This window comes from Entelurus aequoreus, linkage group LG21 (assembly GCF_033978785.1).
Source record: "Entelurus aequoreus isolate RoL-2023_Sb linkage group LG21, RoL_Eaeq_v1.1, whole genome shotgun sequence".
Classification (NCBI taxonomy): domain Eukaryota; kingdom Metazoa; phylum Chordata; class Actinopteri; order Syngnathiformes; family Syngnathidae; genus Entelurus; species Entelurus aequoreus.
The window spans coordinates 42858179-42870836 of NC_084751.1; the positions used below are offsets into that span (position 1 = coordinate 42858179).

The window sequence follows — 12658 nt, forward strand, 5'->3', positions numbered from 1 at the left end:
TTTAGTATGTGTCTATATCAGTCAGTATGTATTATGTGTGTATACCAGTCAGTTTTTAGTATGTGTTTATACCAGTCAGTATCTATTATGTGTGTATACCAGTCAGTATGTGTGTATACCAGTCAGTATATATTATGTGTGTATACCAGTCAGTATTTAGTATGTGTCTATATCAGTCAGTATATATTATGTGTGTATACCAGTCAGTGTGTATTATGTGTATACCAGTCAATATCTACTATGTGTGTATACCAGTCAGTATTTAGTATGTGTCTATACCAGTTAGTATGTATTATGTGTGTATATCAGTTTGTGTGTATTATGTGTGTATACCAGTCAGTATGTGTGTATACCAGTCAGTATGTATTATGTGTGTATACCAGTCAGTATGTATTATGTGTGTATACCATTCAGTTTTTAGTGTGTGTTTATACAAGTCAGTATCTATTATGTGTGTATACCAGTCAATATCTATTATGTGTGTATACCAGTCAGTATTTAGTATGTGTCTATACCAGTTAGTATGTATTATGTGTGTATACCAGTCCGTGTGTATTATGTGTCTATACCAGTCAGTATGTGTGTACACCAGTCCGTGTGTATTATGTGTCTATACCAGTCAGTATTTGTGTATACCAGTCAGTATGTATTATGTGTGTATACCAGTCAGTATGTATTATGTGTGTATACCAGTCAGTTTTTAGTATGTGTTTATACCAGTCAGTATCTATTATGTGTGTATACCAGTCAGTATCTATTATGTGTGTATACCAGTCAGTATTTAGTATTTGTCTGTACCAGTTAGTATGTATTATGTGTGTATACCAGTCTGTGTGTATTATGTGACTATACCAGTCAGTATGTGTGTATACCAGTCAGTATGTATTATGTGTCTATATCAGTCAGTTTTTAGCATGTGTTTATACCAGTCAGTATCTATCATGTGTGTATACCAGTCAGTATGTATTATGTGTGTATACCAGTCAGTATCTATTATGTGTGTATACCAGTCAGTATGTATTATGTGTGTATACTAGTCAGTATGTATTATGTGTGTATACCAGTCAGTATGAGTTGGACTATCAACATCTATCCATTTTTTTGGTATTACCCTTTTTGTTATGATGCATATTGAAATAAATGTTAATGTTTTCAACATTTTGGGTTGCCGACCCCTGTTCTAAGTAGATCGGGTCCTTTAGAGCAGTTGTCCCCAACCACCGGGCCGCGGACCGACTGGTACCGGGCCGCACAAGAATTTAAAAAAAAAAAAAAAAAAAAAAAAAATTTTTTTTTTTTTTTTTTTTTTTAATGAAATCAACATAAAAAACACAATATATACATTATATATCAATATATATCAATACAGTCTGCAGGGATACAGTCCGTAAGCACACATGATTGTATTTATTTATGTAAAAAAAAAAAAAAAAAATTAAACCCCCCCCCACCGGTCCGTGGGACAAATTTTCAAGCGTTGACCGGTTCGCAGCTACAAAAAGGTTGGGGACCACTGCTTTAGAGTATGCAATTGGAAACCAGGTCAATCTTGCATGGATCATGAGGTTAGAGATAGTCCATGTAAACAAGAACTTCACCTTGATGTGTGAAAATGGAGAGACCAGAATATTTTTGGGGAATTGTGCTGCTTTCGTACTTGACTGATCCATTATGATCAAGGTGAAGAGACACGAGCAGCCGGAATTCATCAGTCGAGCAGCTGGAAATGACGTCTCTCGACGGTATTAAAATGTGTGGGCCTGCTGAGGCATTAATGGGGACTGGGTTACCTTAGTTTACCTCAGACGTGACAGATGTTTGGGCAGCAACACACTGACTGGAAATACTGTATGTACTGTATGGCAGTCAAGTTCCATACACTCTAGTACAGGGGTCGGCAACCAAAAACGTTGAAAGAGCCATATTGGACCAAAAATACAAAAAACTAATCCGTCTGGAGCCGCAAAAAATGAAAAGTCTTATATAAGTGTTATAATGAACGTGTAACACATGACGTAAGTGTCTATATTAGCTATAATAGCCTACTATCAAAATTACTATGTGTCGCAGGCTGATGCAAATCTTCGTTGACAGAAACGTTGACATTTTATATTTATTCTACACATTTCTACAACATGAGAAACCATCAGTAAATCAGAGGCTACTCAGAAAGTGAGATGGCTCCTGGAAATGATATATTAGTATAGTATCGCGGTATTAATGAATCAAAAACGGTACTATACTCTGAAAAGTACCGGTTCCCGGGCATGACGTTGCTGGTTTTACGAGCAGAGGAGCATGTTCGGCAGCGCACAATCACAGAGTACTTACACACAGACACAGTGTGTAGACAGAAAAGGGAGAACGGAGGCATTTTGGCTTAAAAACTGACAATAAAGGTGAAGTTATAACACTGAAACGCCCTCAGGAAGAGGTGCTGTAAGACATGGCTAGCTAGCTAGCAGCTAACATCCATCCACAGACGGCAATGTTTTAGCTACTTCTAAATCACTAATGCTCGTCTCCATGGCGACAAATAAAGTAAGTTTCTCACAAGTATCATCCTTGCAGGACGAGGAATAGCTAAACATGCTTCACTACACACCGTAGGAGGATACAATAGAATGTACATTAATTCCATGGGTGGATCCACTGTAATGATACCAAGTACAAGAGCGTATCTAGTCGATACTACTATGATTACATCAATATTTTTTGTCGTCACAAATCTTTGTGATTTATTTTATTTATTTATATTATTGTGACCGACTCTCACTTTCGGGGTTCCATGGACCACCAAGGACTGACATGACTTCGAGCAGGGTTGTGACTTTGTTTATTTCTTCAAATAAACCTTAGTGCAGGTCGCTTTTCAGCTCCTCTTCTCTGCTCGCTCTTTGGTTGGCTTTTCAGCCTCCCTCGTCTTCGTCTGCGTCTCCCGCTCGGTCGCTTCCGCTCCTCACGCGCTGCCGGCTCTCCAACTCCTTCTGCCCCGTCGTTCTCGGCTGCCGCCCTTTTACACACTGGGAGGGAATTACACGATTGTGCGCACGATCCCGGCGCCCCCCGCCTCGCCGCTGGCCCGCCGGCCACGCCTCCTCGCCGCCATCTCGGGGTCGGCCCCGGCGTGCCCCGCCTCGCTGTCGGTCTGCCGGCCACGCCTCCCCACAATTATATTAATCAATTCAGGAAATATGTCCTTAGACACATGCAAACTTAAATTATGACCGTGTAACTACTTGGTATCGGATCGATACCTAAATTTGTGGTATCATCCAAAACTATTGTAAAGTATCCAAACAGAAGAAGAATAAGTGATTATTACATTTTAACAGAAGTGTAGATAGAACATGTTGAAACAGAAAATAAGCAGATATTAACAGTAAATGAACAAGTTGATTAATAATACATTTTTACAGTTTGTCCTTTATAATGTTGACAAACAAAATAGGTAGATAAATGCAGACTAATTAGGAGCCTTTGTTTGTTTACTTACTACTAAAAGACAAGTTGTCTGGTATGTTTACTATTTTATTTAAGGACTAAATTGCAATAATAAACATATTTCTAATGTACCCTAAGATTTTTTGTTAAAATAAGGCCAATAATGCCATTTTTTGTGGTCCCCTTTATTTAGAAAAGTATCGAAATACATTAATTAAATATTGGTATCGAGACAACCCTATGCTGTATGAATACAGAATGTTGTTAAATTCCAAATACATAGTATGATAGTTCCAGGAACAAATGCAGGATAAAGAAAGAGAATCTGATGAATCCCACACATGTGTTTCTGACATTGTGAATATGTTATGTGTGCGCAGGTTGTTGATCTATGGACAGTACTGCAGCCACATGGAGAACGCGCAGAAAACACTGGATGAACTAATAGCAACGCGAGAAGATGTCAAGATCAAAGTGGAGGTAACGTTCTCCTCCTCCTTGCTGTGGATTTCACGCCACATCAGCACATTTTTCATTGGACCGAAAGAGAGGGCCACAAAATAATAAGTAGTACTTTTATATGTTTTGCTTTTGTAAGTTGAATTCCACATTACTGTGTTAATACAAAGGAGAATTGTCGCCCCAAATAGGGGAAATATTACGATTTCTCAAAATAGAGGAGCTTTTATAGGACTGAAGTATTTCTCACAGTGGTGTTTACAGAAAAAAAGTGTGTTGCTGTAGAAGAGGGGTGTCCAACTGTTTTTTATTAAAGTTAAAGTACCAATGATTGTGACACACACACTAGGTGTGGTGAAATGTGTCCTCTGCATTTGACCCATCCCCTCGATCACCCCCTGGGAGGTGAGGGGAGCAGTGGGCAGCAGCGTAGCCACGCCCGGGAATCATTTTTGGTGATTTAACCCCCAATTCCAACCCTTGATGCTGAGTGCCAAGCAGGGGGGTAATGGCTCCCATTTTTATAGTCTTTGGTATGACCCGGCCGGGGTTTGAACTCACAACCTACCGATCTCTAAAGGCCACATCACAGTTATGGCTGCCATCAGAGGGCCGCTTGTAACAGCGAATAATGTATGAATTTGCCTCTGGATTTCATTATTAATTATATATATATATATATACACTACCGTTCAAAAGTTTGGGGTCACATTGAAATGTCCTTATTTTTGAAGGAAAAGCACTGTACTTTTCAACGAAGATAACTTTAAACTAGTCTTAACTTTAAAGAAATACACTCTATACATTGCTAATGTGGTAAATGACTATTCTAGCTGCAAATGTCTGGTTTTTGGTGCAATATCTACATAGGTGTATAGAGGCCCATTTCCAGCAACTATCACTCCAGTGTTCTAATGGTACAATGTGTTTGCTCATTGGCTCAGAAGGCTAATTGATGATTAGAAAACCCTTGTGCAATCATGTTCACACATCTGAAAACACTTTAGCTCGTTACAGAAGCTACAAAACTGACCTTCCTTTGAGCAGATTGAGTTTCTGGAGCATCACATTTGTGGGGTTTAGTTTAGTTTAGTTTATTAAGGATCCCCATTAGTCTACACCGCAGTGGAGACTATTCTTCCTGGGGTCCAGGCAAAAACATCACACAATCACAAAACAAAAGATTAAAATGCAGTACAACATGATCAAATAATAAAATGTTGTAATACAAAAATAGCAACAACAAAGAACCAAAAAAATAATAATAACTTCGAGTTTACATAATATTGTTCATAACAAAGATAAAAAGAGCAATTAAACGCTCAAAATCTGAAACTCGACAGTCTATTCTTGTTCTTAGAAATGAAGGCTATTCCACAAAATTGTTTGGGTGACCCCAAACTTTTGAACGGTAGTGTATATATATATACAAACCCCGTTTCCATATGAGTTGGGAAATGGTGTTAGATGTAAATATAAACGGAATAAAATGATTTGCAAGTCATTTTCAACCCATATTCAGTTGAATATGCTACAAAGACAACATATTTGATGTTCAAACTGATAAACGTTTTTTTTTTTTTTTTTGCAAATAATCATTAACTTTAGAATTTGATACCACCAACACGTGACAAAGAAGTTGGGAAAGGTGGCAATAAATACTGATAAAGTTGAGGAATGCTCATCAAACACTTATTTGGAACATCCCACAGGTGTGCAGGCAAATTGGGAACAGGTGGGTGCCATGATTGGGTGTAAAAACAGCTTCCCAAAAAAATGCTCAGTCTTTTACAAGAAAGGGTGGGGCGAGGTACACACCTTTGTCCACAACTGCGTGAGCAAATTGTTGAACAGTTTAAGAACAACGTTTCTCAAAGTGCAATTGCAAGAAATGTAGGGATTTCAACATCTGCGGTACATAATATCATCAAAAGGTTTAGAGAATCTGGAGAAATCACTCCACGTAAGCGGCATGGCCGGAAACCAACATTGAATGGCCGTGACCTTCAATCCCTCAGACGGCACTGTATCAAAAAGCGACGTCAGTGTGTAAAGGATATCACCACATGGGCTCAGGAACACTTCAGAAAACCACTGTCACTAAATACAGTTGGTCGCTACATCTGTAAGTGCAAGTTAAAACTCTACTATGCAAAGCGAAAGCCATTTATCAACAACACCCAGAAACGCCGCCGGCTTCTCTGGGCCCGAGATCATCTAAGATGGACTGATGCGAAGTGGAAAAGTGTTCTGTGGTCTGACGAGTCCACATTTCAAATTGTTTTTGGAAATATTCAACATCGTGTCATCCGGACCAAAGAGGAAAAGAACCATCCAGACTGTTATCGAAGCAAAGTGTAAAAGCCAGCATGTGTGATGGTATGGGGGTGTATTAGTGCCCAAGGCATGGGTAACTTACACATCTGGGAAGGCACCATTAATGCTGAAAGGTACATACAGGTTTTGGAACAACATATATTTCAGCAAGACAATGCCAAGCCACATTCAGCACGTGTTACAACAGCGTGGCTTCGTAAAAAAAGAGTGCGGGTACTTTCCTGGCCCGCCTGCAGTCCAGACCTGTCTCCCATTGAAAATGTGTGGCGCATTACGAAGCCTAAAATACGACAGCGGAGACTGTTGAACGACTGAAGCTCTACATAAAACAAGAATGGGGAAATAATTCCGCTTTCAAAGCTTCAACAATTAGTCTCCTCAGTTCCCAATCGTTCATTGAGTGTTGTTAAAAGCCGGTTGGTATAGCTCGGTTGGTAGAGCGGCCGTGCCAGCAACTTGAGGGTTGCAGGTTCGATCCCCGCTTCCGCCATCCTAGTCACTGCCGTTGTGTCCTTGGGCAAGACACTTTACCCACCTGCTCCCAGTGCCACCCACACTGGTTTAAATGCAACTTAGATATTGGGTTTCACTATGTAAAGCGCTTTGAGTCACTAGAGAAAAGCGCTATATAAATATAATTCACTTCACTACTGTATATTTTTTCCGTCAAAATGAAAACAAAAAATCAATTACATTTAGCTCGGTTGGTAGAGTGGCCGTGCCAGCAACTTGAGGGTTCCAGGTTCGATCCCCCGCTCCCGCCATCCTAGTCACTGCCGTTGTGTCCTTGGGCAAGACACTTTACCCACCTGCTCCCAGTGCCACCCACACTGGTTTAAATGTAACTTAGATATTGGGTTTCACTATGTAAAAGCGCTTTGAGTCACTAGAGAAAAGCGCTATATAATTCACTTCACTTGACTTTACTAGAGAAAAGCGCTATATAAATACAATTCACTAATTCACTTCACTGCTGTATATTTTTTCTGTTAAATTGAGAAAAAAAAAATATTTAGTGAGAAAATATTAAATACTTTATTGACACGTATAATAATAATAATAATAATAATAGATTGTATTTGTAAAAAACACTTTTTACAAATACAGTGTTTTTTACAAATACACTAGACAAATTCACTTCACTGCTGTAAAATGTTTCTGTTAAAATGAGAAAAAATATAGCAACTTTTATTGTTTTCAAAGGAACAAAACAACCTCAACGTGCTACAGCGTATTAAAAAAATAAAAAAAATAAAATAAAAAGATAATAAAAAATAAATACAAATAAAAACTAGAACAGCCAAATAGCTAGAACTAGTATGCATAGATCTAAAAAAAAAGCCTTTTTTTTTTTAAAAAGAAGGGTTTTTAAGCCTTTTTTAAAAGCATCCACGGTCTGTGGTGCCCTCAGGTGGTCAGGGAGAGCGTTCCACAGACTGGGAGGCACTGGTATATGTATCATTTCCAGGTGTTTGCGGGCCAGATAAAATGATGTCGCGGGCCACATCTGGCCCCCGGGGCCTTGAGTTTGACACCTGTGCTGTAAAGCCTCCACTGTGACTGCTGTGTTATGCAGGCTGGATGGAAACACACAAATCCAATCCAATCCAATCCACTTTATTTATATAGCACATTTACACAACAAGAATGTTTCCAAAGTGCCGCACAGCCATGTTAAAAACAATATTAAAAACAATATTAAAAACAATATTATGCTACACCAATGACTGAATAAAAACAAAGAATAAATGAATAGAAAACCAATACAGAGACAATATAAAAAATAAATATGATTAAAAGTGATTTTTAAAGGGTAAAACCAATTAAAACAGTAAAATAGACATCAAAATTTATTTAAAAAAAAAACAAACAAAAAAAACACACAGGACAACAGAGGACAGAAGACCACACAACTCACGTAGTGTTAAAAGCCAAAGAATAAAAGTGGGTCTTAAGACGAGACTTAAAACACTCCACTGTGGAAGCAGTTTGAACATGGAGGGGCACTATGAAGGAGCATTAAAATGCAGTTTCTTTTGGAAGCCAGCCATTCGCTGTTGTCAAAGGAACATTCCAGGTCGCGTGCAAGGTATTTGTGTCACAAATAGCTGGCACGGGCAGGAGCTTTTGTTCGCCTCAAAAATAAACCCACCTCATTGTTTGGTAACGTAATCCAGCACAAAGTATGGAAGCCTGGCAGAACCAAGAATGCACGTCTCTTAATATGTTTCGGGAGTACACAATGCTGCATTATGTCAAGTGTGTGTGTGCTTGTTTTGACAGGAATGTACAATGAAAGTGCAGGAGGGCAAGTTCAAGCTGCAGGATCTTCTGGTGGTTCCCATGCAGCGAGTACTCAAGTATCACCTACTACTGAAGGTAGGCCAGTCGCACTTAACCCTTGTGTGGTGTTCATTTTGTTGTTACTCAGCCAGCGTTTGTGGCTCTGATGGACCCGTCGCATTTTGTGGCTTTTAATGCCTCACAATCAAACACTTTTATGTTAAAATACTGAACAGATGTTTACCTTATCCCAATAAACATCTGTTCAGTATTTTAACATAAACATGTTTGAGTTTGTCTGGTTTGTGTTGCCTTCATTATAACACTTATACAAGACTTATTAAGTCATTTTGATAGTAGGCTAATATAGACACTTACATCATATTTTGCCTTCATTATAACACTTATATAAGACGTATAAAGTCATTTTGATAGTAGGCTAATATAGACACTTACATCATGTGTTGCCTTCAATATAATACTTATATAAGACTTATAAAGTCATTTTGATAGTAGGCTAATATAAACACTTACATCATGTGTTGTCTTCATTATAACACTTATATAAGACTTAGAAAGTCATTTTGATAGTAGGCTAATATAGCTAATAGAGACACTTACATCATGTGTTGCCTTCATTATAACACTTATATAAGACTTAGAAAGTCATTTTGATAGTAGGCTAATATAGCTAATAGAGACACTTACATCATGTGTTGCCTTCATTATGACACTTACATAAGACTTAGAAAGTCATTTTGATAGTAGGCTGATATCCACACTTACATCATGTGTTGCCTTCATTATAACACTTACATAAGACTCATAACGTAATTTTGATAGTAGGCTAATATAGCTAATATAGACACTTACATCATGTGTTGTCTTCATTATAACACTTATATACGATTTATAAAGTCATTTTGATAGTAGGCTAATCTAGCTAATATAGACACTTACATCATGTGTTGTCTTCATTATAACACTTATATATGACTTGTAAAGTTATTTTGATAGTAGGCTAATATAGCTAATATAGACACTTACATCATGTGTTGTCTTCATTATAACACTTATATAAGACTTATAAAGTAATTTTGATAGTAGGCTAATATAGCTAATATAGACACTTACATCATGTGTTGTCTTCATTATAACACTTATATAAGACTTATAAAGTCATTTTGATAGTAGGCTGATACAGCTAATATAAACACTTACATCATGTGTTGCCTTCATTATAACACTTATATAAGACTTATAAAGTCATTTTGATAGTAGGCTAATATAGCTAATATAGACACTTACATTATGTGTTGTCTTCATTATAACACTTATATAAGACTTATAAAGTCATTTTGATAGTAGGCTAATATAGCTAATATAGACACTTACATCATGTGTTGCCTTCATTATAACACTTATATAAGACTTATAAAGTCATTTTGATAGTAGGCTAATATAGCTAATATAGACACATCATGTGTTGCCTTCATTATGACACTTACATAAGACTTATAAAGTCATTTTGATAGTAGGCTGATATCCACACTTACATCATGTGTTGTGTTCATTATAACACTTATATAAGACTTATAAAGTCATTTTGATAGTAGGCTAATATAGCTAATATAGACACTTACATCATGTTTTGTCTTCATTATAACACTTATATACGACTTATAAAGTTATTTTGATAGTAGGCTAATATAGCTAATATGGACACTTACATCATGTGTTGCCTTCATTATAACACTTATATAAGACTTATTAACTCATTTTGATAGTAGGCTAATATAGCTTATATGGACACTTACATCATGTGTTGTCTTCATTATTACACTTATATACGACTTATGAAGTCATTTTGATAGTAGGCTAATATAGACACTTACATCATGTGTTGTCTTCATTATAACACTTATACAAGACTTATAAAGTCATTTTGATAGTAGGCTAATATAGCTAATATAGACACTTACATCATGTGTTGTCTTCATTATAACACTTATATAAGACTTATAAAGTCATTTTGATAGTAGGCTAATATAGCTAATATAGACACTTACATCATGTGTTGTCTTCATTATAACACTTATATAGGACTTATAAAGTCATATTGATAGTAGGCTAATATAGCTAATATAGACACTTACATCATGTGTTGCCTTCATTATAACACTTACATAAGACTTATAAAGTCATTTTGATAGTAGGCTGCTATACGCACTTACATCATGTTTTGTCTTCATTATAACACTTATATAGGACTTATAAAGTCATATTGATAGTAGGCTAATATAGCTTATATAGACACTTACATCATGTGTTGCCTTCATTATAACACTTATATACGACTTATAAAGTCATTTTGATAGTAGGCTAATATAGACACTTACATCATGTGTTGTCTTCACTATAACACTTATATAAGACTTATAAAGTCATTTTGATAGTTAGGCTAATATAGACACTTACATCATATGTTGTCTTCATTATAACACTTATATAAGACTTATAAAGTCATTTTGATAGTAGGCTAATATAGACACTTACATCATGTGTTGTCTTCATTATAACACTTATATAAGACTTATAAAGTCATTTTGATAGTAGGCTGATATAGCTAATATAGACACTTACATCATGTGTTGCCTTCATTATAACACTTATATAAGACTTATAAAGTCATTTTGATAGTAGGCTAATATAGCTAATATAGACACTTACATCATGTTTTGTCTTCATTATAACACTTATATACGACTTATAAAGTTATTTTGATAGTAGGCTAATATAGCTAATATGGACACTTACATCATGTGTTGCCTTCATTATAACACTTATATAAGACTTATAAAGTCATTTTGATAGTAGGCTAGTATAGCTAATATAGACACTTACATCATGTGTTGCCTTCATTATGACACTTATATACGACTTATAAAGTTATTTTGATAGTAGCCTAATATAGCTAATATGGACAATTACATCATGTGTTTCCTTCATTATAACACTTATATAAGACTTATTAACTCATTTTGATAGTAGGCTAATATAGCTTATTTGGACACTTACATCATGTGTTGTCTTCATTATTACACTTATATACGACTTATGAAGTCATTTTGATAGTAGGCTAATATAGACACTTACATCATGTTTTGTCTTCATTATAACACTTATATAAGACTTATAAAGTCATTTTGATAGTAGGCTAATATAGACACTTACATCATGTGTTGTCTTCATTATAACACTTATATAAGACTTATAAAGTCATTTTGATAGTAGGCTAATATAGCTAATATAGACACTTACATCATGTGTTGTCTTCATTATAACACTTATATATGACTTGTAAAGTTATTTTGATAGTAGGCTAATATAGCTAATATAGACACTTACATCATGTGTTGTCTTCATTATAACATTTATATACCATTTATAAAGTCATTTTGATAGTAGGCTAATATAGCTAATATAGACACTTACATCATGTGTTGCCTTTATTATAACACTTATATATGACTTGTAAAGTTATTTTGATAGTAGGCTAATATAGCTAATATGGACACTTACATCATGTGCTGTCTTCATTATAACACTTATATACGACTTATAAAGTCATTTTGATAGTAGGCTGATATCCACACTTACATCATGTGTTGCCTTCATTATAACACTTATATAAGACTTATAAAGTAATTTTGATAGTAGGCTAATATAGCTAATATAGACACTTACATCATGTGTTGCCTTCATTATAACACTTATATAGAACTTATAAAGTCATTTTGATAGTAGGCTAATATAGCTAATATAGACACTTACATCATGTGTTGCCTTCATTATAACACTTATATAAGACTCATAAAGTAATTTTGATAGTAGGCTAATGTAGCTAATATGGACACTTACATCATGTGTTGCCTTCATTATAACACTTATATACGACTTGTAAAGTCACTTTGATAGTAGGCTAATATAGCTAATATAGACACTTACATCATGTGTTGCCTTCATTGTAACACTTATATACGACTTGTAAAGTCACTTTGATAGTAGGCTAATATAGCTAATATAGACACTTACATCATGTGTTGCCTTCATTATAACACTTATATAAGACTTT

At 35.7% G+C, this 12658-nt stretch overlaps 1 protein-coding gene across 1 annotated transcript in view; it reads left to right on the forward strand.

Moving 5' to 3' along the window:
* Positions 1 to 12658, forward strand: part of LOC133638755 (guanine nucleotide exchange factor VAV2-like) — a 608063-nt gene that overhangs the window by 532259 nt on the left and 63146 nt on the right. Inside the window, 2 exon segments of the mRNA XM_062031682.1 lie at positions 3825 to 3924; positions 8524 to 8619. Coding sequence (XP_061887666.1) covers positions 3825 to 3924; positions 8524 to 8619 — 196 coding nt within the window.